The sequence below is a fragment of the Gadus morhua genome, chromosome 21 (assembly GCF_902167405.1).
Source record: "Gadus morhua chromosome 21, gadMor3.0, whole genome shotgun sequence".
In the NCBI taxonomy this organism is placed as follows: Eukaryota; Metazoa; Chordata; class Actinopteri; order Gadiformes; family Gadidae; genus Gadus; species Gadus morhua.
This window is the reverse complement of record NC_044068.1, coordinates 12,481,719-12,504,218: the sequence shown is the minus strand read 5'-3', so window position 1 is coordinate 12,504,218 and position 22,500 is coordinate 12,481,719. Positions and strand designations below refer to the sequence as shown.

Genomic DNA, 22,500 nt, shown 5'->3' with positions numbered 1-22,500 from the left:
TGTAGGGATGGAGGGGAGATACTTATAAAATAAATCGCTGAAAGCAGAGCCTTTAGAAATATGTATCTGCACACTATCTTAAAATTCGGCCGATGAACCAATTCAAACTTTATCTTTTTGCATTTGTCTTTCATGACGTCATCCACATTGACCTTGAGTACACCCCCCCTCCTCCCCCCCCCGCAACATCCTCTTTAAGGGAAGAGGGAAGAAAATTGCAGACATAGAAACACACACATACACACACAAACAGATTGGTAGCATCACCGGCCATCATCATCATTAGCATAGCCCATTAGCCATTAGCCTGACACCGAAGGAGTTTGTGTGTATGTGTGTGTGTGTGTGTGTGTGTGTGTGTGTGTGTGTGTGTGTGTGTGTGTGTGTGTGTGTGTGTGCGTGTGTGCGTGCGTGCGTGCGTGCGTGCGTGCGTGCGTGCGTGCGTGCGTGTGTGTGTGTGTGTGTGTGTGTGTGTGTGTGTGTAATCAGAATATCGTTTCATTGGGTGTGGCTCATACCAATAGCAGTTGTTACTGACCATCCTTGGTCTCTCTTTCGCCCTGTTACTTAGACACACACACACACACGAGCACACACTCTCATGCACGGCGCTGTCAGTGGACAGCAGCGAGGCAGGCGGACCACATGACCAGAATAGACAATAAGGGATCAGGGACACAAACACAGAATGAGAATTAAGACCTCACTGCAAAGGAATTATTTTCAGAACAGTGTTGCATGAGGGAGGGAGGTTGCTCTCTCTCTCTCTCTCTCTCTCTCTCTCTCTCTCTCTCTCTCTCTCTCTCTCTCGCTCTCTCTCTCTCTCTCTCTCTCTCTCTCTCTCTCTCTCTCTCTCTCTCTCTCTCTCTCTCTCTCTCTCTCTCTCTCTCTCTCTCTCTCTCTCTCTCTCTCTCTCTCTCTCGCTCTCTCTCTCCCACCACTTGTGTGGCGGCGGTTGGAGGTGATCTCGCTGTAAATACTTCTTAATTGGGACGTGAGTTGGGAGAGAGAGGAGAGAGAGGAGAGAGAGAGGCAGATGGTATTTGGCGGACGTGAAAAGAGAGAGAGGGAGAGACTCTCCTCCGCCTCTCCTCTCCTTTTGTCAGCTCTCCAGAGAAGAGGACCTCCATGGAGGTGTGTGTGGGGGGGGGGGGGGGGGGGGGTGTGTGAGGCTCTGTTCCCAGTCTGGAGCCACCCAGCGTGGGAGTTAGAGGTTGAGACGGGGCTCACACTCGCGGGGCATCCGCCCACCCACCCCCGGGTGCTGTTGTAGTGTAGTCTGGCACCACTGATGTGTGTGTGTGTGTGTGTGTGTGTGTGTGTGTGTGTGTGCGTGCGTGCGTGCGTGCGTGCGTGCGTGCGTGCGTGCGTGCGTGCGTGCGTGCGTGCGTGCGTGCGTGCGTGCGTGCGTGCGTGCGTGCGTGCGTGCGTGCGTGCGTGCGTGCGTGCGTGCGTGCGTGCGTGCGTGCGTGCGTGCGTGCGTGCGTGCGTGCGTGCGTGCGTGCGTGCGTGCGTGCGTGCGTGCGTGCGTGCGTGCGTGCGTGCGTGGGTGAGGAGGAGGTGGTGATGGTGGGAGAGATTGTGCTTCCATACGTTTTGCTGTAGCGAGCGTAATAGATGAACGGTGGCGGCCCGCCGTAGGGCTTTCCCGAAGCTAGCGAGCGCCTGATTGGTCGGTTTTTATTCAGCACCAAGTTGATTTGGGCGATTACCGCGAGCGAGGTCATTCCACACAGCATCAGGATATAATTGTAAATGAAAAGGGAGATACTTTGCAATATTTTCGATCTGATGCAATATGATCACTTAAAATGTGTTGGTGTGTTTTTGTTTCTGTGCCCTTCTTGGTTCATATTCTTGCCTTCGTTTTATGCTTGAATTGGAATCAACTGGAGATGCTTATAAACCCGACAATTCACACCAACACAAAACAGTCTGACACTAGATCGTTCACACCAACACTGAAATATTTTAAAACTAGATTGTTCGCACCATTACAAAACAGTCTCAAACTAGATTGGTCACACCAACACTTAACAGTCTAGAACTAGATTGTTCACACCAAAACTGAAATATTCAAAAACGGCATAGTTCACACCCACACCTGATTGGTCACACCAACACATTCTAAATCTACAAAGTTCACATCAACACAAAACAATCTAAACCTAGACCAATCATTCTGATCTCGTCTTTTCGGTCAGAACGGGCCTTTTGTTGTACATTCGTCTACACAAGAATTAGTTCATGGAAGGAAAAAAACATCTAATCCTGCATACATTTTCCGCCGAGCGATGTTCCTGTGTGTGTGTGTGTGTGTGTGTGTGTGTGTGTGTGTGTGTGTGTGTGTGTGTGTGTGTGTGTGTGTGTGTGTGTGTGTGTGTGTGTGTGTGTGTGTGTGTGTGTGTGTGTGTGTGTGTGGAGCGATCGCGAGTGGATTATAGCCACTCCTCCCCTCGCCTGCCTGCCAGGTCAGGCCTCGCAACGCGATAACCTGGACGCCCAGGGAAAACAAGCTGAGTGATGGCGATGGAGATCCAGATTACAGATTATGGAGACGTGAAAGTGGGGGTTGGGGGGGCGGTGGTGTTTAACTGATGAACCACGCGCAGGACTGCTGTCGAAGGAAACGGTTGCAGTGGCTAGACTGAAAAGTGGTGTTAATTAGGGGCCTGGGTATAGGTGGTGGAGGGTGGAGGAAAGCAACAGAGGGTGATGAGGACACAGCCAGAGAGAGAGAGAGAGGGAGGGAGGGAGAAAGAGAGGGAGAGACTCATTGATTCATCATCAGCCCCCGCGCAGCCAGAAGCTGCCATGGCCTAGCCCTTATGTCTGCTATTTGTCCATATCTAATGATGATGTCTGCAATGTATATGCCTCTTTGCTACTGCCCTAAATTGGATGGGATGTTACATGAGGTTGCATCCTCGCTAGCATCTGCTGCTACCACTAGCCATCATCGGCTAACTGTGTACGTCGTACGGAGGGGAAAGTCCTCATGGTCAGCACCCATTAGCAAACTATCTATTTATGGCGCAAAGATGCACCTGGTCTTTCCCGAATGTGGCAGTGCATTCTAGTTAGGGAGTTTACCTGTTCATTTTTTGCATGTACAACCCTGTAGGTGACTAAAAAGGATGTGGCCTTATTTAAACTGAAAACCTAATTTGGACAATGTTGGACAAACACAAGCGTTTCGAATGTCTCTTTAAAACAAAACAGTTGTGAGATGGTGACGCAAAAGAGCGATCCTTTCTTTGTCTAAACAGACGGCAACGGCCGTATGAGAGATGTAGACAACAGGTTTCCAAAACTACCTCCAGAAGATAGTGAACGCTAGCTTGAATCTTAATGGGCTAGATGGAATCTTAATGGGCTAGATAGGTTCTTGTCGAGAGTGAATCTCATACAGAAACATCGTCAAGTCTCATCCTTAGCTCATATACGTACACCGGACGTCGACCTGTATGACGCAAGAGCAGTTCATCTGAAACATCCGACACTGTGCCATGCTGTGGCTGCTCTTGATTCCCAGTCTGATATTCGGGACCGTGGACACCACCTCCCCTGAAGCCAGGGGAGTGTGCCTTGGGGCTTATTCTGTGGGCTATTTTGGTGGGTGTACCAAAATAATAATAAAACTTTATTTTATTATTATTAGTAGTTTATTTGTCAGGGTCAATGCAGCGCACATTATTGCATGCATTATTTTCAAAGTCAATGCCATAGCAATGTGTGTAGATGTGTTGCGTATAAGGTTTCTAGCCAGTTGGCTAATTTGTAACCCCAGTCCCTGGTCAGGCCTTTCTAAAAAGATAATCCAAATATAATTTGCAAAAAGAACTACACAGTGTGAGTTACACAGTCATGCAGCAGATATCAAAATCAACATTTCACAGATTCATGACCACATTAAATCAATTTTTTTCACCTCAACGCTTATAAAGAGTTATCCAATAAATAACAATATCCCTAAATATAATGTCTAGAATCGTACCCCTAGTATTGCTAATCCACACAGAACTAAAGCATAAAGGACGGGTTCTGGCACATACTGGGACACTGCGGGTGGGAGTGATGAGGTGACGTCACACCTAGTCACATCTAGTGTGTGAAGAAACTTGAGGTACCAAAATACCTACTTTTGATTATGCGTTGAGTCAACCCTTGACAAACAGTTTTTGTTGGACATTTACATCTGAAGCAGATTTAGAATGGTCTTCAAATATATCGTTTGTAGTGCTGACGAGAGTGCTGTTTATTTTGCTGCAAACATTCACTTGTAGTTGTTTAGCATTAGTATTTATTTTTCTTTGACCGATGTAGCAAACTTCACTGGTCGTGTCAACCTCCCTACTAATTTAGTTATTTTCAATTTTCAAATCACAATGTGCATAGGGCCAACATCTTGACGTTGAAAAAGTCGTCAGTGAATTGAAAAACATAAAGTGTCGATATTATTTGAAGGAGCTGGTCTTGGACACAACACAAAACAAAGGAAACTAACTTTGAATCCTTGACCTCAATTTCACCCATAAAGAAAGGAGAAAGGATAGTGATGCTCTCAAAGCCAGCCTCCATGGCTCTCACTTCCCCCTCATCCCACGCACGAGGTACACTCCTCCAGATGTGTGACTTCTGGCTGTCACCATTGGCAACGGCCCCGTTCCCCTACCTCCCCTTCCTCCCCTTCCTCTCCATCCTCCTCCTTCTTCCCCGCCGTCCCCTTTGCCCCTCCCCTCTCCTCCCCCTAGACATGCTGCCAAGGTGTCCATTGCCCTGTGACTTGGTCTGGATGCCCCGCCCCCAACCCACCACATCATCATTTTTTTTATAATGTACAATCTCACATACTGATACACACGTCATCCTGAATGCCCTTTGTATAAGTATTACGAATTTAAGAATGAAGTGGAATTAAAAAGATGTCCAACTTCCAGAGGACTTGGTAAAACAAGTCTTTATTTAACTAAACAGCAACGACAACAACTCTCGGTTATTGAACAAAAAATTCTCGTTACAGATCATTTTGCGGCTGTGTTTGGCATGGCTGTACATGGGTGCTCGCATGATTTACATCTGAATATTGACAGTAATCGCAGACAACCATAAACTCATTGGCAGGCTTACACCAGCATCATGTCTACATCCATATCTGTTAATCACATCCATATCAAAGGTGATTAAAACCGTGTTTGATGAAGAGGGGGGGTGGAGGAGGGACGCTGACTCCGGTTGGTGGAGATAAATATAGCACATCCCTCTCTCTCCCTCTCTCACGCATCTCACACTTAAGTCCCATTCGATCTTACACCACCTCTCCTTCTTGCTCCTTGCCTGCTATTTCTGTCCTTGTGTCCTCACCTCTCTCTCTCTCTCTCTCTCTCTCTCTCTCTCTCTCTCTCTCTCTCTCTCTCTCTCTCTCTCTCTCTCTCTCTCTCTCTCTCTCTCTCTCTCTCTCTCTCTCTCTCTCTCTCTCTCTCTACCTCTCTCGATCCACCTGCATATCGACATGCAGTAAAAAGTGCTCATCTGTTGATGACGTGGTTTGACACTGGTCATGGTCTAAAAAAGTCCTGAATGTGTTTAATAGATGTTTAACAAGACAAGATAATTAGAATTGTAATTTTAGTGGTCCTTTGGAGGAATTGTTGCCTTCATCTGTCATTTTATTTCTGTCTATGGAATGTACGATTAGAGAAATATAAGGAATTTAGGATCTTTAGGCCATTCCTGTATCTGCTGAGTTTAAAAGGTAAATTAAAGGTACTGTCGAGAAGACACAAGAGCTTCACTTGAGTCTAATCTATTAGAAATACCATTGTCATCCGTCAGCAAGAGTGTCATTCCCTTTGACCATATTCCTTCTGGTTGATTGCGCCTGACTCTGAATAGGACAATAAGGCTGCTCCCGGCTCAGTTCTGAGCAATCACTGCATCTCTTCACTGATTGGTTTTGGACAATTCATCTTGCCGGTCCATCACATGTGCGCACACAGCACTATGATAGCGCCATCCCAAGAAGTGTCAATTTAGATCCTCCCAACTCGGAGAAACACCGGGAGGAAGGGACGGATCAGAGACGGAGGCGTAAAAAGAGCAGTGTTTAGGATTAGGTGACATCTAGCGGTGAGGTTACTGCTTAATCCCGGCGACCCCTCCCAGGCTAACGATGTACATAAAGCTACTGTGGCCTGTAGGCTGCCAGTATGTATGTCCAAAATAATATTTACGACTGCATCAGTAACCAAGGTTCAAGCCATGTGATTCCTAGCTTGATTTGTGAAATGTAATTAGTTATTTAGTCTGTAAAACTATAATAATACATGGTAAAGATTGGTAAAGTTCCACATTGTGGTAGCGTTGTACAAAAACGCCTTCTCTCTAGAGCTGTTTGTCTGTTCCGATCTACTGTACAAACCGTGGTAACCGACCTGCTCCCTGTGCAGATAAAGTGGCCTCATTGTACAGTAACCCTACAGAAAGATTGATATTTCCACGGGATTCTAAACCAATTAAAACAGACTTATGAAAATTATATTGAAATTGTTCTTATTTCGGTCAGCTGGGTTCCACTCAATTCTACATACTGCACCTTTAAAGGCGTGGGTCTTCTAAGTTAAGGGCATTTGGAGACTTAAGGGTTTTGTTGAAGGTCCAAACACCCACCCACCACCAAAGATGAGCAGGAAGCACTTATTTTGCTGTGTATGCGTGTGTATGTGTGTGTGTGTGTGTGTGTGTGTGTGTGTGTGTGTGTGTGTGTGTGTGTGTGTGTGTGTGTGTGTGTGTGTGTGTGTGTGTGTGTGTGTGTGTGTGTGTGTGTGTGTGTGTGCGTGTGTGTGTGTACATGCACACTCTGACAGTGGGAGGCTGCAGTGTAATTGCTGACTCTGTCCAGAGAATTGGTTGTAATGAAGGTAGCTGGTTAGCTGTTTACTGGCTGCTTCATTAGTACAGCTGGGCCTGGGGCACTGTGTGTGTGTGTGTGTGTGTCTGTGTGTGTGTGTGTGTGTGTGTGTGTGTGTGTGTGCGTGTGCGTGTGTGTGTGCGTGTGTGTGTGTGTGTGTGTGTGTGTGTGCGTGTGTGTGTGTGTGTGTGTGTGTGTGCGCGCGTGTGCGTGTGTGCGTGTATGAAAGATTGTGCATCCTGGGAAATAAGAGTTTAGTGGTTCACACACACACGGAAATATAAACACACACACACACACACACACACACTCATACATTACAAGCCACCCACAAGCAAATTACCAAATCCATCAACAAAGATTGTCAGCTTCGGCAAAATTGGCATACCGGTTGTAACTGTAATCCATGTGTGTCATCAATACAAGGCACATGCAACGAGAAAACAAAAAAATACCTTCCTTCCTTTACCCCTCCCTCCCTCCCTTCCTTCCTCCCTTTCATCTTGGCTTCCTCCCTCCTTCCCTCCCTTCCATGAACCTAGAGATCCCCTGGCAGACCCACCACTGCATAAAGAGGGTAGCTATAGAGCAGGGATGGGCAACTGGCGGCCCGCGGGCCGCATGCGGCCCGCGTCCTCACTCAGTGCGGCCCGCATCCTCACTCAGTCAGGCCCGCACATAATTAAAAAAAAAAAGAAATAAAAAAAAGAATAATAATAATTGATCGAGTTACAGAAAACTCGGTCAAGAAAGATGAGAAGAATTCATAGAATTCGAAGGCAAACCCATGCGTCTAGTTTGCTTAGAAGCGATATCAGTCATTAAAGATATCCACTTAAGTCGCCACTACAACTATACAACTGCTTGTTGGGTTTGAGTTCATTGAGTTGTTGCACTTAATGTTGGGCCACTGTTTTTCAGTTTTTTGACTTCATTGAATGATGATGTATGTGAGCCCTTTGCACTGATAAAAATACTGACCATTCATGTGGCTGTTTGAGCATGGAAAACATGAAATGAATGTATGTTGGTTCAATTAACATACCGTACATAGGTTATGATTCTGGATGATTTTTTAGGTAGTGGCCATCCCCAAAATGCACCAGAATACAGGAAATCATATCTACCAAATTCAAAATTGTGTAGCTTCTCTCAGCTCACGTTTAGTTGAAGTGTGCAGTCATGTGGCCCTCCGATGGTTATGATGAAAAATCTGGCCCTCTTTATCATGAGAGTTGCCCATCCCTGCTATAGAGCATGGGTTTGCCTAGCCTAGCCAAGCAGTAGCCATGGCCCACCATGGCTGATTTCTGTTGCAGAATGATGCCTTTTCCATGGGGCTGAATGGGGACTGTGCCGCTGCCGCTGCTGGTGATTCTTGTGCTCTGGCTTTGTTCCGCTGATTTCACGATGATTGTTGGGACAATGCACTGGAAGCCACAGCTGTGCCGATTAGGCTTTTGTTTTCCCTCCCCCTCCCCCACTGCTGGCTGGCATGAAATTACGATTTTTGGGGTAGGGTGTTAGGGGAGGTGTGTGTGTGTGTGTGTGTGTGTGTGTGTGTGTGTGTGTGTGTGTGTGTGTGTGTGTGTGTGTGTGTGTGTGTGTGTGTGTGTGTGTGTGTGTGTGTGTGTGTGTGTGTGTGTGTGTGTGTGTGTGTGTGTGTGCCGGTGTGTGTGTGCGGTGTGTGTGTGTGTGTGTGTGTGTGTGTGTGTGTGTGTGTGTGTGTGTGTGTGTGTGTGTGTGTGTGTGTGTGTGTGTGTGAAGGAGGATGTGGGTGGGGTTCATGCACAGGGCAACCAGAAGACAAAGATTTATTTATAGATCCATGCCCCATCGGATTGTCACATCTGTGATCATTCTGTGACTGCCTTCTGCCTCCACTCCTTAAAGCTGCTGTAGGTAAGGTTTGCGAGTTGCAACAAAAGACAGCAGAAATGACTCGAAATAGAGCAAGATGAAACCACCCAAAATGACGCCCCCTCCCTCCCTACGTTTCTCTGTCGTTCGGAAGCTTAGCATTTTTTAGGCACCTCTGAACTAACAAACAAATCACCATAGAAGATATTCCCTGATTGGTCAGGAATGAGGGAGCTCTCTTAAAATCTAAATTGTCCCATACAGGCGCAGTCAAAACAGATATTAGCACAGAAGCATTTCACCCACCAATAGCCGACCGATGCAATTATGCAATTTCTAACAAATGTCACTCAAGTTACAGTTCTTGAATCTTACCTACATCACCTTTAAATCACGAAACCAAGGAACCAAAGTAACTAGGAACGAATGGACCTAGGAACTAAGGAACCTCAGACAGACAGTGCAGAGGAAGAAGGGAGTTGCCATGTTGTTCGTTCCTCCCTCCATGCGTCCTCCGTCCTTCCTTCCTCACTCCTTGCCTCCTCCCTCTCTTCCTCGGTAAGTGGGAGAGCGGTGAGGAGCACATTATGCTGGCTCTATGAAGACCAATCAATACGTGATCTGATTAGAGCTCAACGCGCCCATTTCACTACAAGCCCTAAAAGCCAACAGATAAAGTGCCTCTTTGCTAATGTTGCCCATACAGATCGGCATTATATGTCTGTCTGCCTGTCCATCTGTATCTGTCTATTTGTATATCTAGTTAGCTATCTTCATACAAGCTATCAATCGTTGCCTCTTAGCTTGGATGCCTATTTGCGTAGGACGGTCTGTTTTGCTGTCTGTTGGCCTGTCTGACTGTCTCTCTGCCTGTCCGTGTGTCCAGTTTCTTCATAGTAGACTGCATTGAACCATCACAGCCTCTGGCTTTGGAAAAGCCCTCCCTCACCCCACCACCACCCCCTCCACAACTAAGCCCCCCTCCTCATTGCAGTCCTTTCTTTCCCTGATTCAGCACCCCAGTGTGTATTTATGTCTATTAGTGTGTGTGTGTGTGTGTGTGTGTGTGTGTGTGTGTGTGTGTGTGTGTGTGTGTGTGTGTGTGTGTGTGTGTGTGTGTGTGTGTGTGTGTGTGTGTGTGTGTGTGTGTGTGTGTGTGTGTATGCGTGCAATGGTTCGTGTGCATGCATGCTGAGAGGTGGCGGGGGGGCTCTGGTAATGGGGTGCAGAGTGAGGAGTATCAGAAAATGTGCAGCCATGTGGACGCCAATGTAAGCACATTTCTATTGAAATCAATAAAAAAACGTCGCTTGGGTTTCCCTTCTGCACACACGCACGCAAACGCATCCACACGTTCACGCACACACACACACACACACAGAGCCACATCGCCACACACGCACAGCGCCACACACACACACACACACACACACACATACACACACACTCACACACAAATAAACACTTTTAAAAAAACAGGACAAGCAACACCATATGGTTATTCCTCGCAGCATCTTTCTAATTTTCGTTACCATGTAAGCTTTGGCACATTTGGCTAACTCTGCTGGCAGCAGACCTCATCACTGGGATGAATACATAACGGTGCAATCACCGCCATGTCACCTGCACCCTGTTAGAATATCCAGATGGCCCCTGCGTGCATCCGTAGTAACAACATCGCTGTGGGCATCTGGGAGCCCAACACAACCCATGTGACGCGTGACAACGCACTGGTGGTAGCCTGCGGGCCTTAGGCCTATGGAAGTGGCTGTGAGTGTCTCACTGTCTTACCGTCTTACTGTCTCACTCTCTTGCATCCTAGAAGTGGTTGTGAGTGTCTCACTGTCTTACTGTCTAGCATCCTAGAAGTGGTTGTTAGTGTCTTACTGCCTTACTTTCTTGCGCTCTTAGTGATCCTAGAAGTGTTTGCGTGTGTCTTACTGCCTTAAGGTCTTGCAACATGTTTTTCTGCTGGTGTTTATCTTTTTGCTTTCATGGTAATTATTAACTACTATTTTCACTGGAAGATTCCTGCAATACCCTCTCTGTGTGTGTGCAACGTGTGTTTGTGTGTGTGTGTGTGTGTGTGTGTGTGTGTGTGTGTGTGTGTGTGTGTGTATTTTTTCTGCACGTGTGTGTGTGTGTGTGTGTGTGTGTGTGTGTGTGTGTGTGTGTGTGTGTGTGTGTGTGTGTGTGTGTGTGTGTGTGTGTGTGTGTGTGTGTGTGTGTAAACAGCTGCTGGAAATGCCAGTGAGCCCTGGCTAGCCGTGGGCCCCGCGCCATCCAAATGTCATGCTACACAGGGGAAGAGAGACAATACACGCACACACACACACACACACACACACCACAAACCTCACAGTCACACACACACTCACAGTCACACTCACAAACTCCCGCTCACACTCAAACACATACACAAACAGACTTCATCATGGCATTGGCCTCTGCCATTAGACAGTGGCCTCATTATACTATATTAGAGCTGGTGATCTGTGATTAATACATGAAGGTGTGGGCGTGTCTGTGTGTGTGTGTGTGTGTGTGTGTGTGTGTGTGTGTGTGTGTGTGTGTGTGTGTGTGTGTGTGTGTGTGTGTGTGTGTGTGTGTGTGTGTGTGTGTGTGTGTGTGCATGTGTGTGTGTGTGTGTGTGTGGGTGTGTGTGTGTGTGTGTGTTTGGAATAGGGGGAGTGCTGGCATTGCAGGACATGATGGTGGCATTGTGCTCATGAATGAAAGAAAATGGAATTGTGTCTTCAATTCTACTTCTCCCACGACAGAGAGATTATGAGTCAAGAAGTATATTAAGGGAGCACAACCACAAAAAAAAATGCTGGGGAAATCGGATATTCTTATTGTTTTATTACCAGCTATTTGGATGTTAGGAGAACATTTGAACGAACACAGAAAGATTATTTGTCAATGCTAACTCTTAATTTAGCCGAACGAACTCCTCGACCCTTCGCATCGGGGCCTGCAAGTGGGTGTCGTGGTGGTTTGCGTTGTGCGTTGTGGGGGGCGAGAGGGCAGAGTCTTCGGACGGAGCGATATACCTCTACCGCTTCCGATAGAGGTACATCTGTCTCTGCAACATGCTTTGGATATCGCTTCGTCAAATCTTCAACTACATATTTATTTGCTCAGGGGACTGTTGTGTATGTGTGTGTGGCCGCAAACTTGTGTCCGATTGTGTGTCGGTGTACACGTTTGTTTGTGCATATTTTTGTGATTGTGTGTCGTATGTGGAGGTGTCGATGTGTCAATGTCCTTAACAACACATGATTGCGGCCCATTATGTGCTGTGTTGTGTGTGTGGTGCATTCACGGTGTGCTTCGGTTGTGTTGCGTTGGAACAGAATTGAACAGATCACGACATTAGTGTCCTCTATCTGACTTAATTGTGTTTGCGTTGAGGCTCCTAGAGCTTCATGGTTGTCTTGTGTTCCCAAGCCGGGGTGTGTTAATGCTGTGTTCACCGTTGTATAATGTTTGGGTCCTAGCCGTTTGGCTTGTTGTGTTTGGTATTGTCTGTGTCAAATGGGTTCTTGGTCACCCCATCCCTGCCACGCTGGGCTATAGACGATGGGTGTGTGGCCGGATGTGAAGGGCCGAGCAGGGTGACGATGATGAAGGGTGGCTCTGCTGGCTGCAGTCACACCGGGACGACGCAGACTCTTCACTTGTGTGGGAAGAACTCGCTATTAAGCCCATAGCATGATTACTAACTGCCATAATAGCATTGTTGTAATTTGAGTGTGTGTGTGTGTGTGTGTGTGTGTGTGTGTGTGTGTGTGTGTGTGTGTGTGTGTGTGTGTGTGTGTGTGTGTGTGTGTGTGTGTGTGTGTGTGTGTGTGTGTGTGTGTGTGTGAGTTTGTGTATGTCTGTGTTTGTGTATGTCTGTGTTTGTGTGGGCGCATTTATTCTGTAAGTATGGCTGTGTGCATCTTTGTGTGCTTGTGTGTGTGTGTGTGTGTTTTTTGTCTTTGTGTTTGATATGTGTGGGGGTGTGTGTGTGTCTGCCTGCGTGAGTGCCTGTGTGCTATATGTGCGTTTTTGTGTTTGTGTGTGTGTGTGTGTGTTTGCTCGGATGTGTGTGTGTGTGTGTGTGTTTGTATGAGTCTCCATACATGCCTGTGTGTGTGTGTGTGTGTGTGTGTGTGTATGTACCTGTGTGTGCATGTGTGCATATGTGTGCGTACATATGTGTGTGTATTGGAGGCCGTTGGCAGGGTGGCTTCAGGAGGTGGAGCGTCACACTCCTGGCGTTATGTAACTCCACCCCAATTTAGATCCTACTTCAAATAAAGGAAAATCAAGCCCGCCGGTGGCTCCGCCCCCCACCCCTCCTATGGATATAAATAGCAGCTTCAAATCTTATCTATAAAACTGTGTTGTAGAGGGAGAGGCTTTGAAACACAGCCCAACGATTAGAGTCCCATTGTTCCACTGCACACCCCCTCCATTCTCCTGCATGCTTACAGTAAGCCTGAGGAGGTGTATGTGTGTCTGTGTGTGTGTGTGTGTGTGTGTGTGTGTGTGTGTGTGTGTGTGTGTGTGTGTGTGTGTGTGTGTGTGTGTGTGTGTTTGTGTTCCTGTGCCACTCAATCTGCACGTATGTATCCACGGATCTGCATGTTAGTGTAATTGAGGTAGTCGCTGATGGCACGATAGTTCGTAAGTGGTGTAGGTTTGAGAGATTGCTCTGAGAAGGAGTGTGTGTGGGTGAACACGTGTGTGTGTGTGTGTGTGTGTGTGTGTGTGTGTGTGTGTGTGTGTGTGTGTGTGTGTGTGTGTGTGTGTGTGTGTGTGTGTGTGTGTGTGTGTGTGTGTGTGTGTGTGTGTGTGTGTGTGTGCGTGCGTGCGTGCGTGTGTGCGCGTGTGTTGCTGCTGGGTGTGCCTTTGATGAGGGATGCTGTGCTCCTGCTGCTTACCCCATTACTCCTCTCAGAATTAACAAGGTTGCTAAGATACGGTGGGCTTATATTAGATTAGGCTATCTGCCGTTATTGCTGTTACTATATTTTACCCAGCACCATGAAGCCTTTATTAATTTGGAAATGTATCCTGCCATGGAACTAAGACGCTGGTATTCGCCCATCACTGCTTTGCTTAGCTTTCCTTCACCTCTCCTCTCACCCCCCCCCCCCCCCCCCCCCCCTACTGGTTAGCAGTAGAGTCTTCAGCCCCCCTAGGCAGATGTCTTCCCCACCCTGGTCGAAGCTGGACGTGGATCCATACCACTATTCATCATTAAACCCATTTAATCCCACGACCTGGGGCCCACTGATTCTATAGCCCCGAAGAGAGGAGGCAGCCCGCGGTGATGTCACTCTGGATCAGAGTTATTGGTGTATGGGGCTGTCATCCCGCCTACCTGTAAATGTCTGGCCAATCCAGTGCCTGATCTGTTTGTGTTGTGATTGCGTGGAGGAAATTGTTAAGAAACATCACTCTTCAGATTGATTGAGGATTGTCGGCCAATGAACCAATGAGTGCGTTGTGGGTACTCGAAGACTTGATGGCCTGCAGGGGAAGTCCACAACCATTCATAAAGGGGATTCCCAAAAACAGTCTCAAAACTAATGCTGATTTGCTATAAAGCTTTACTACGCTTTCTCTTGCCTGAGAATTGCAGCCTAAAAAATTGTCAGCACTTAACTTGGGGTCGAGGCCGCAGCCCTGGAACCCTATTGTGTTTCTGATGGTTTAGGATTATTCTGCTTCTCAAGCTGCCTTCCTCTGAGATAAAAAATCTACAGACATTAAAACTTTGCACATGCACAGATATTTACTGTGAAGCGGGTCTCAATTAATTCCAATTATCCAATTGATGACACTATAATAAGCATTACTATATTTGGTTGATCACTTCTTAAACTTGTCAATAATTCGAATAACATGAATTCCTTGGGTCAAGACAAATCCAACCATGTAAGCATTAAGCAATTTCTTCCGCCTAACCAGAATCTCAGACATTTAACAATTCGTGAATGTAAACCTATGGAACACTCCCACAAGCTCTATCCATGTCCGATCGTGACCGTTTTTCAATGCGTACATATTCAGTGCTTAGAATTCAATGGCTTTTTAATTTTCAAAATCCAATGGCACAGATTTTCTTCCATGCAGTGGTGGTAGCATTCACATAAATAGCTGTGACGTGGTGCAGCAGGGCTAGAGAGGACGGCATCAGCCCGCAAAGAAGTCCTGCATTGAATGGCATGCCTTGAGCCTCATGGCTGCAATGTGTGGAGCGTATGTATTCATCCAGGGTCCTATGCTCCTCAGTTCACTGTTGGGTCGACACACGTTGACCCTCTTATTGTTTGGTTGAAATTTGACCCATAGGACCCTGGGACAGCACCTATGTATGACGGGGGAACTAAGGATCCTGGGAGAATAGGAAGGAGGAGAACTTGGGTTCTGGAAAACATAGGATCCTCTGTCATGGCGCCCCTGGTTGCCACATCGATCTGGGGAACTTAGGACCTTGGGAATATAGGATCTTTTGTCGTGTTCCCCTCATGTGCCATGTAAGTCTTGGGACCCTGGAAACAGAGTATAACCCCCCACACGCTTGCCCGGCTGAACTTAGTTTTGAAGACTACCAGTTTTCATGCACCTGCTTGCTCGCTTGGTAATTGTAAGCCGGACACTTCTCATAGTAATTTACACTTGTTAGGGTACAGGTAACAGTAGTTGGTAGCCGACGTCTATTTCACATTTCACTAAATTCAAACCTTTTAATACTTGAAAAGTATTAAAAGAAGAACTGTGTGTGTTTTTTAGTGTGTAGCCTAAGAAGAGTGTGTGTGTTTCAGTCTGTAGCTTATGTACAGTGTGTGTTTCAGGCTGTAGCCTAAGAACACTGTGTGTTTTTCAGTGTGTAGCCTAAGAAGAGTGTGTGTGTTTTTTAGTGTGTAGCCTAAGAAGAGTGTGTGTGTTTCAGTCTGTAGCTTAAGTACAGTGTGTGTTTTAGGCTGTAGCCTAAGAACAGTGTGTGATTCAGTGTTCAATTCTCGCTACAGGCAGTACAGTATCCCATGTATGTGTGGACAGTTGTATGTATGCTCGAGTGTGTAAGGATGTGCTCAAAGGGAAACCCCCATTAGCCTGGCGATCCACAGAGATAATGAGTGCTGGCTGCTTTGTGTTGTGCTGATGATTGAGTGGCACATACCGTAGCGGTCCCTGAATCCCTCCGCCAGCAGTCTGACAGGGAGACGGCACCTAGCAATCTAGCGAATCAAACCGCCTCCATTGCAGATGTGAACACAATCTGGCTACACGGTGGCTCACCTAGCTAGATCTTGCGATGGATAGACGGCATTCATCCTGCTAGATTCTACCACCGTAACAGACCAACGCCCTGGTCGGCTAGCTACTTCCTCAATCGCAGACAGAGAGCACTTAGCTCATAAGCTAACATAGCTAACTCCATACAAGACGGATGATATATATAGTACAGGCCTTTTTTATTTTATTCCTACACGACATGCTGTTGTATTGTTTCAAGCTCCATGGGTAATGATCTGTCTCGCCCTGGCCTCTCTCTCTTTCTTCCTCTCTCTCTCTCGCTCTCTCTCTCTCTCTCTCTCTCTCTCTCTCTCTCTCTCTCTCTCTCTCTCTCTCTCTCTCTCTCTCTCTCTCTCTCTCTCTCTCTCTCTCTCTCTCTCTCTCTCTCTCTCTCTCTTTCTTCCCTTGCCCGCCCCTGCTCTCTGCCCCTCTCATCTGTCATCTCTTCATCTGGTCCCTTGTGTCCTGGTCTCCCTTGATCCATCTATGTTCTGGGATTAACCCTTCAAGAATCTGTGTTTGTTTGTTTGTGTGTGTGTGTGTGTTTGTGTGTGTGTGTGTGTGTGTGTGTGTGTGTGTGTGTGTGTGTGTGTGTGTGTGTGTGTGTGTGTGTGTGTGTGTGTGTGTGTGTGTGTGTGTGTGTGTGTTACACTCCTCTGTGTATCGTCTGCCCTGTGTAATGCTTCTAAAGCAGAGGCCTCCTCCTGCTTTCCTCCCACTACTGACGCCTGAGGGCATCTCAGCATCAGACACACACAGTCTCACACACACACACACACACACACACACACACACACACACACACACACACATACACACACACACACACACACACACACACCACACACTAAACACACACTCACACACACACACACACACACACACACCACACACCACATGCACACTCGCTTTACATATGACCACACATACAGTACATGCATACATGTATGAAACGGATACATGTAAACACCACTTAGGCAGAAAATGTATCTAAGCAATTCTTCATATATATACATATATATACATACAGTATATTATATGGCTATTGCTGTAGCTTTATATATTAGTTTCTATCAGGCTTGGAATTAGTTTTGTTCTTTTGATGATACCTAGACCTATGTGTTTTAGACGATTTTTCTCCGATATTTTGAATGATCTTGATGTTGGGTTTTTATCATATGGGGGCGCTCACAAAAGAAAAGGCCAAGAATGTCCTTCAACGCCAAAGATGTGGTCTTGGAATGCCACTCAGCCAGTTGACAGCTCACTTCAGCATGAACCGTGAACCTCTCTTTGGCTGTTTTGAATGAACGTTAAATCTCCAATCTGGCCTCCTGTCGCTATCTGGCTGTCCGCCTTGGCCCCTTTCGTCTCCTTAGTGTTTGCCCAGCCATGTAGGAAGGGCTGACCTTTCATCTGGACCGTATGGGCAACCGAGGAGCAGCGTCCTCTGGGGGTGATCAGGGTCACTGCAGCCATCTTGACGTGGTCTAGACACTGCGCTATTTAAATGCAATGAGCAGAAGCAGAGGGTGGAACGGAGGTATGCCGATGCAGATGCCGATGTTGGAGGTGGTTACGGCGACGTGGATGCATGGCAACAGGTTCTGTTATCCGACTGAATTTAGTTGCACAATTGGCCCGGCAAAACGGGGTGTTTTGGGAGTTGTCGGTTGGGTGAATGCGGGGGAAGGGGATGTGTTGGGTGAGGAGGGGGGGATGTGGCGGGGAGCTGGGGCTAGGCAGTCACGACTGCCTGTATTATGCCACCACTGTGCCGCTTCCTCCAACCTCTCCGCACTTTTCTCCCTCTGCTCCTCTCTCTCTCGCTCGCTCTCTCTCTCTCTTTCCCCCTCCCTCATCCTGCCTTCTCTAGCTCCTGCACAGGATCACATTAATATTCCTTTGAAGCCTGTTTCAACCGCAACCAGATCTCCCGTCTCTCTCTCACCCTCCCTCCCTCCCTCCCTCCCTGCCTCCCCTCCTCCCCCCCTCTCCAATCTAATTCTCTCTCACTGTAGCTCTTTTTCTCCCTCTCTCTCTCTCTCTCTCTTCCTCTCTCTCTCCTTACCCCTCTCTCTCTCTCTCTCTCTCTCTCTCTCTCTCTCTCTCTCTCTCTCTCTCTCTCTCTCTCTCTCTCTCTCTCCCTCTCTCTCTTCCTCTCTCTCTCCTTACCCCTCTCTCTCTCTCTCTCTCTCTCTCTCTCTCTCTCTCTCTCTCTCTCTCTCTCTCTCTCTCTCTCTCTCTCTCTCTCTCTCTCTCTCTCTCTCTCTTCCTCTCTCTCTCCTTACCTCTCTCCCTCTCTCGTTCTCTCCCACGTTCTCTGGCTCTCTCTCTCTCTCTCTCGCTATAGAGTGTCTAGCAGGGATAGCCTCTCCTGTGCATCCGCCGCTAGTGAAGCAATTGCAAGGGTGGGGGGTGCTGAGGGTTACCTTTTACTAAGATGCCCCCCCCCCCCCGCCTCTCTTGTTAGGGGGCATGCACCTACACACACACATACACACACACCCACAAACCTACATGATGTGCAGGGGTGTGTTGGGTGGCGAAGTCTTTGACAGAGCTTGTTGATTGGTTCAGAATGGCTGCTGCCTCTTGTAGGAGAGTGGAACGCCTATTTTTAGATCAAGGGGTAGCTGAGAGAGAAAGACTAAGGATGGCTCTGTGTGTGTGTGTGTGTGTGTGTGTGTGTGTGTGTGTGTGTGTGTGTGTGTGTGTGTGTGTGTGTGTGTGTGTGTGTGTGTGTGTGTGTGTGTGTGTGTGTGTGTGTGTGTGTGTGTGTGTGTGTGGCTTTGTGTGTGTGTGCATGTGTGTGTAGGTCTGTGTATGTTTGGTAAGGAACACTGCAGTCTTGAAGGAATTTCCCTCTTCATGTGCGTGCACACAAACACACACACACACACACACACACACTTCTGCAGCATTGCCCCTCTTAAACCAGGGCAGCTTGTGTTCTCTTTCTCTTTTCTCCTCTCTCTCTCTCTCTCTCTCTCTCTCTCTCTCTCTCTCTCTCTCTCTCTCTCTCAGCTAGATCACTGTGCAAATGTCAGCACTCCCCTCCCCCCTACCATTTTATTTGCCCGGGACCAGAGCAGCGACCCACACCTCTCTCTCCTCTCTCTCTCTCTCTCTCTCTCTCTCTCTCTCCATCCCTTTCTCCATCTCTCTCTCTCTCTCTCTCTCTCTCTCTCTCTCTCTCTCTCTCTCTCTCTCTCTCTCTCTCTCTCTCTCTCTCTGTACCTTTGTCTTCCCAGAGCTGGCCCCCACGGGCCAATCCCATTCTCCTCACCCCTCTTTCCTCCCCCCATTACCATCTAACCATCCTTCCTTCTCTCTCTCTCTCTCTCTCTCTCTCTCTCTCTCTCTCTCTCTCTCTCTCTCTCTCTCTCTCTCTCTCTCTCTCTCTCTCTCTCTCTCTCTCTCTCTCTCTCTCTCTCTCTCTCTCCAACCTGTCTAATTTTCTGTAACTCCCCCTCACAGACACACAAGAACACGCGTGCACACCCACACACTTACACACACACATACACACACACACACACACACACACACACACACACACACACACACACACACACAAACACACTAGGTAGGTCCACATTGGGAAACTTTTAGATTTTTGCTTTGTGTCTCTATTACTATTCTATTAGCCCTGCGTACCAAGCCATGTCCTCACCTCCCCAGCTCTATTTCTAGACACTGAGCGCCATCTCTTCACTTCTCACCTGTCAGATCTTCTGCAAAAAACATCCCCCCCCCCCCCCCACACCTCCCACCGTACCTGGTGTTTTTCCACCCTCGTTTTAGCCTACTTCACCTTCTCTTCCTTCTTTGTTTTATCCTCCTCCACCTGACCTCCCCTGGTGTGGTTCAGTGGCTCGCCGTCTCCGGAGCGTGCCGGCGGTGCCTCACGTGTTCCACGCCCGGAGGTTAGAGACCACCACAGTGGCGGTCGCTCCTCCCAAACGTTTGCACCAAATGCCACTGCTGCTTTTGCTGCGATATTGTTTGCGCTGTTTGCTGTTAATTTGCGGAGTTTACAAAAATAATTCACCTTTTCGACAACCTGGCTCCATGGCTTGGGTCATGGGTAATATCGATAATAATAATAAAGTAATGAAAGACCTTTATCGTCTACCAGAGCAAAGAGCATTGGATACTTAGAATTCTGAATTTAAACAACTTTGTGACTCTCCCTATCCCCCTTTGTCTCTCTCTCCTCCTGCAGTGAGTGACAGCTGTTTTCGGAACCTTGCAGAGGACCGCAGTGGCATCAACCTCAAAGATCTCGTCCATGACCCCTCACTGTGAGTACACACACCCCCGATATACTGCTCAAGAACAACCAAACCTAATGTCTGCTTCATCATCATGGAGATTACAAAACAGAACATAATTGTGTGTGTGTGTGTGTGTCTGTGTGTGTGTGTGTGTGTGTGTGTGTGTGTGTGTGTGTGTGTGTGTGTGTGTGTGTGTGTGTGTGTGTGTGTGTGTGTGTGTGTGTGTGTGTGTGTGTTTGTGTGTGTGTGTGTTGAGACCCATCACTGCGACCAATGATGTATTAAGAATAGGATTTGATCAGGTGGTTGCAAGCCAACGGAAACATTTCACATTGCTATTATGGTTTGAAGATCCGACACAGAATAAAATAAGTAAAATTATATAATTTATGAAAAAGCGGTGTAGACATCTACCTGTAGACATCCTTGAGCAGTATTCCTGTAGGCAACGATCACAAAAAGTGTCTTTGGGTAAATGTGTCTGCCAGACCAAAAACATTTTCAAGCAGACATGGCTAAAGGCATCTTGGCCAATCGAATGCAAGTAAATAAGGGTACGAGAGAGTGGAAGAGATTTAGTAGATTAAAAAAGTCCTGCTAACGGGAGTTGTCTGGAAACGTCTGCAAAACCAGTAGTTCCTACGCAGTGCTTTACCTACACAATAGCAGGGTCATGGTTGAGTTCTTGTACAGCATCAAACAACAGCTCCATGGAAAAATCCAACATTCATTCATGCAAACTGTGCTGTTAACCTGAGGTGCGCTCATCAACTGACACGAAGCATGTTGTAAGTGACGCAAGGTGATGTGACCCATCCAGATGGCAGCTAAGGCTACATATGACATGACTAAGAATCCCACGGAGCAGGCACGCTAGAACAACAGCCAGACATTGACGTGAAGTTGGCATGCTTTAGTCATACGTCTCTGCTTCAGCGTAATTGGCCTGGTGAACCTTTGTGACAGCCAGGCTTAGCTGACCCCAGCCCCCCTTGTTGCCATGGTGACATATGTCACCTACTCCATCAGTTGGACCGCTGACCAGAACGTCTTGTCCTCATTGTGTCCCCTTGCTCACCCCTGAGAAGCTGTGACAGAGGGACATTGAGCCAGAGAGAGAGAGAGAGAGAGAGAGAGAGAGAGAGAGAGAGAGAGAGAGAGAGAGAGAGAGAGAGAGAGAGAGAGAGAGAGAGAGAGAGAGAGAAACGATAATCAATGCTTCTCTCTCAGGTACACACACACACAAACACACACACACACACACACACACACACACACACACACAGTCTCACAATCCATCAATCTGCCCAGTATGGCATTTAGAAGTGCCCAGAGGAGTGTGCCTGGAGAGAAATAAATGATAGAGAGAGAGAGAGAGAGAGAGAGAGAGAGAGAGAGAGAGAGAGAGAGAGAGAGAGAGAGAGAGAGAGAGAGAGAGAGAGAGAGAGAGAGAGAGAGAGATGATGGTGTTAGCTAGGGAGTTCAGGGACATGGTGTCATGACTCAAGGACAGGCTGATATTTTGGAGGGGCAGTGGCTAAAGAGAAAAGGGGTCATCTTTGTCAAAGCAGACATGAAACCATTGGTGTGCACCCTGTCTGTGCATAAATCCATGCTGCTAGTTTACATATTGGAGCAGTAGTAATGTATGATGACATATTTACATGTATATATTTGGTCCCATTAAGCATCTGAGACAAAGAGGGTGAAATAGGTGATTGTGGTGTGTATTTATGTGTGTGTATATTTATGTGTGTGTTAGTGTGTGAAAGAGAGAGAAATTTGGTCAATGCATTGTAATGACTTTCAAGACCAGCAGTCTGGTTACGGCAGCAGGTATTTTAACAGTGTATATCAAAATGAATCGAAAAAACACACACACACACACACACACACACACACACACACACACACACACACACACACACACACACACACACACACACGCACACACACACACACACACGCACACAAAATGCCAGGGTTGCCTATACATCAGCCTATATCGACATTCCGTGTGTACGGGCTTTTCCGCACAGCCCGAGAATTGCGCTTTGTTGGCGTAGCATGCTACAAGGTTAGCCGCTAGCCGAGCGGCTAACCTCATAGCATGCTAGGAGGTTAGCCGCTAGCCGAGCGGCCAGGGTGTTCTGC

The 22,500-nt window shown here is 47.3% G+C and overlaps 1 protein-coding gene across 5 annotated transcripts in view; it reads left to right on the top strand.

Moving 5' to 3' along the window:
• The window catches only part of gphnb (gephyrin b), an 89,774-nt gene that overhangs the window by 6,671 nt on the left and 60,603 nt on the right, over positions 1 to 22,500 (top strand). For all 5 annotated transcript variants that reach the window (XM_030344479.1, XM_030344483.1, XM_030344481.1 and 2 more), the window contains exon 2: positions 20,295 to 20,373. In XM_030344479.1, coding sequence (XP_030200339.1) covers positions 20,295 to 20,373 — 79 coding nt within the window. The remainder of the gene's footprint in view (positions 1 to 20,294; positions 20,374 to 22,500) is intronic.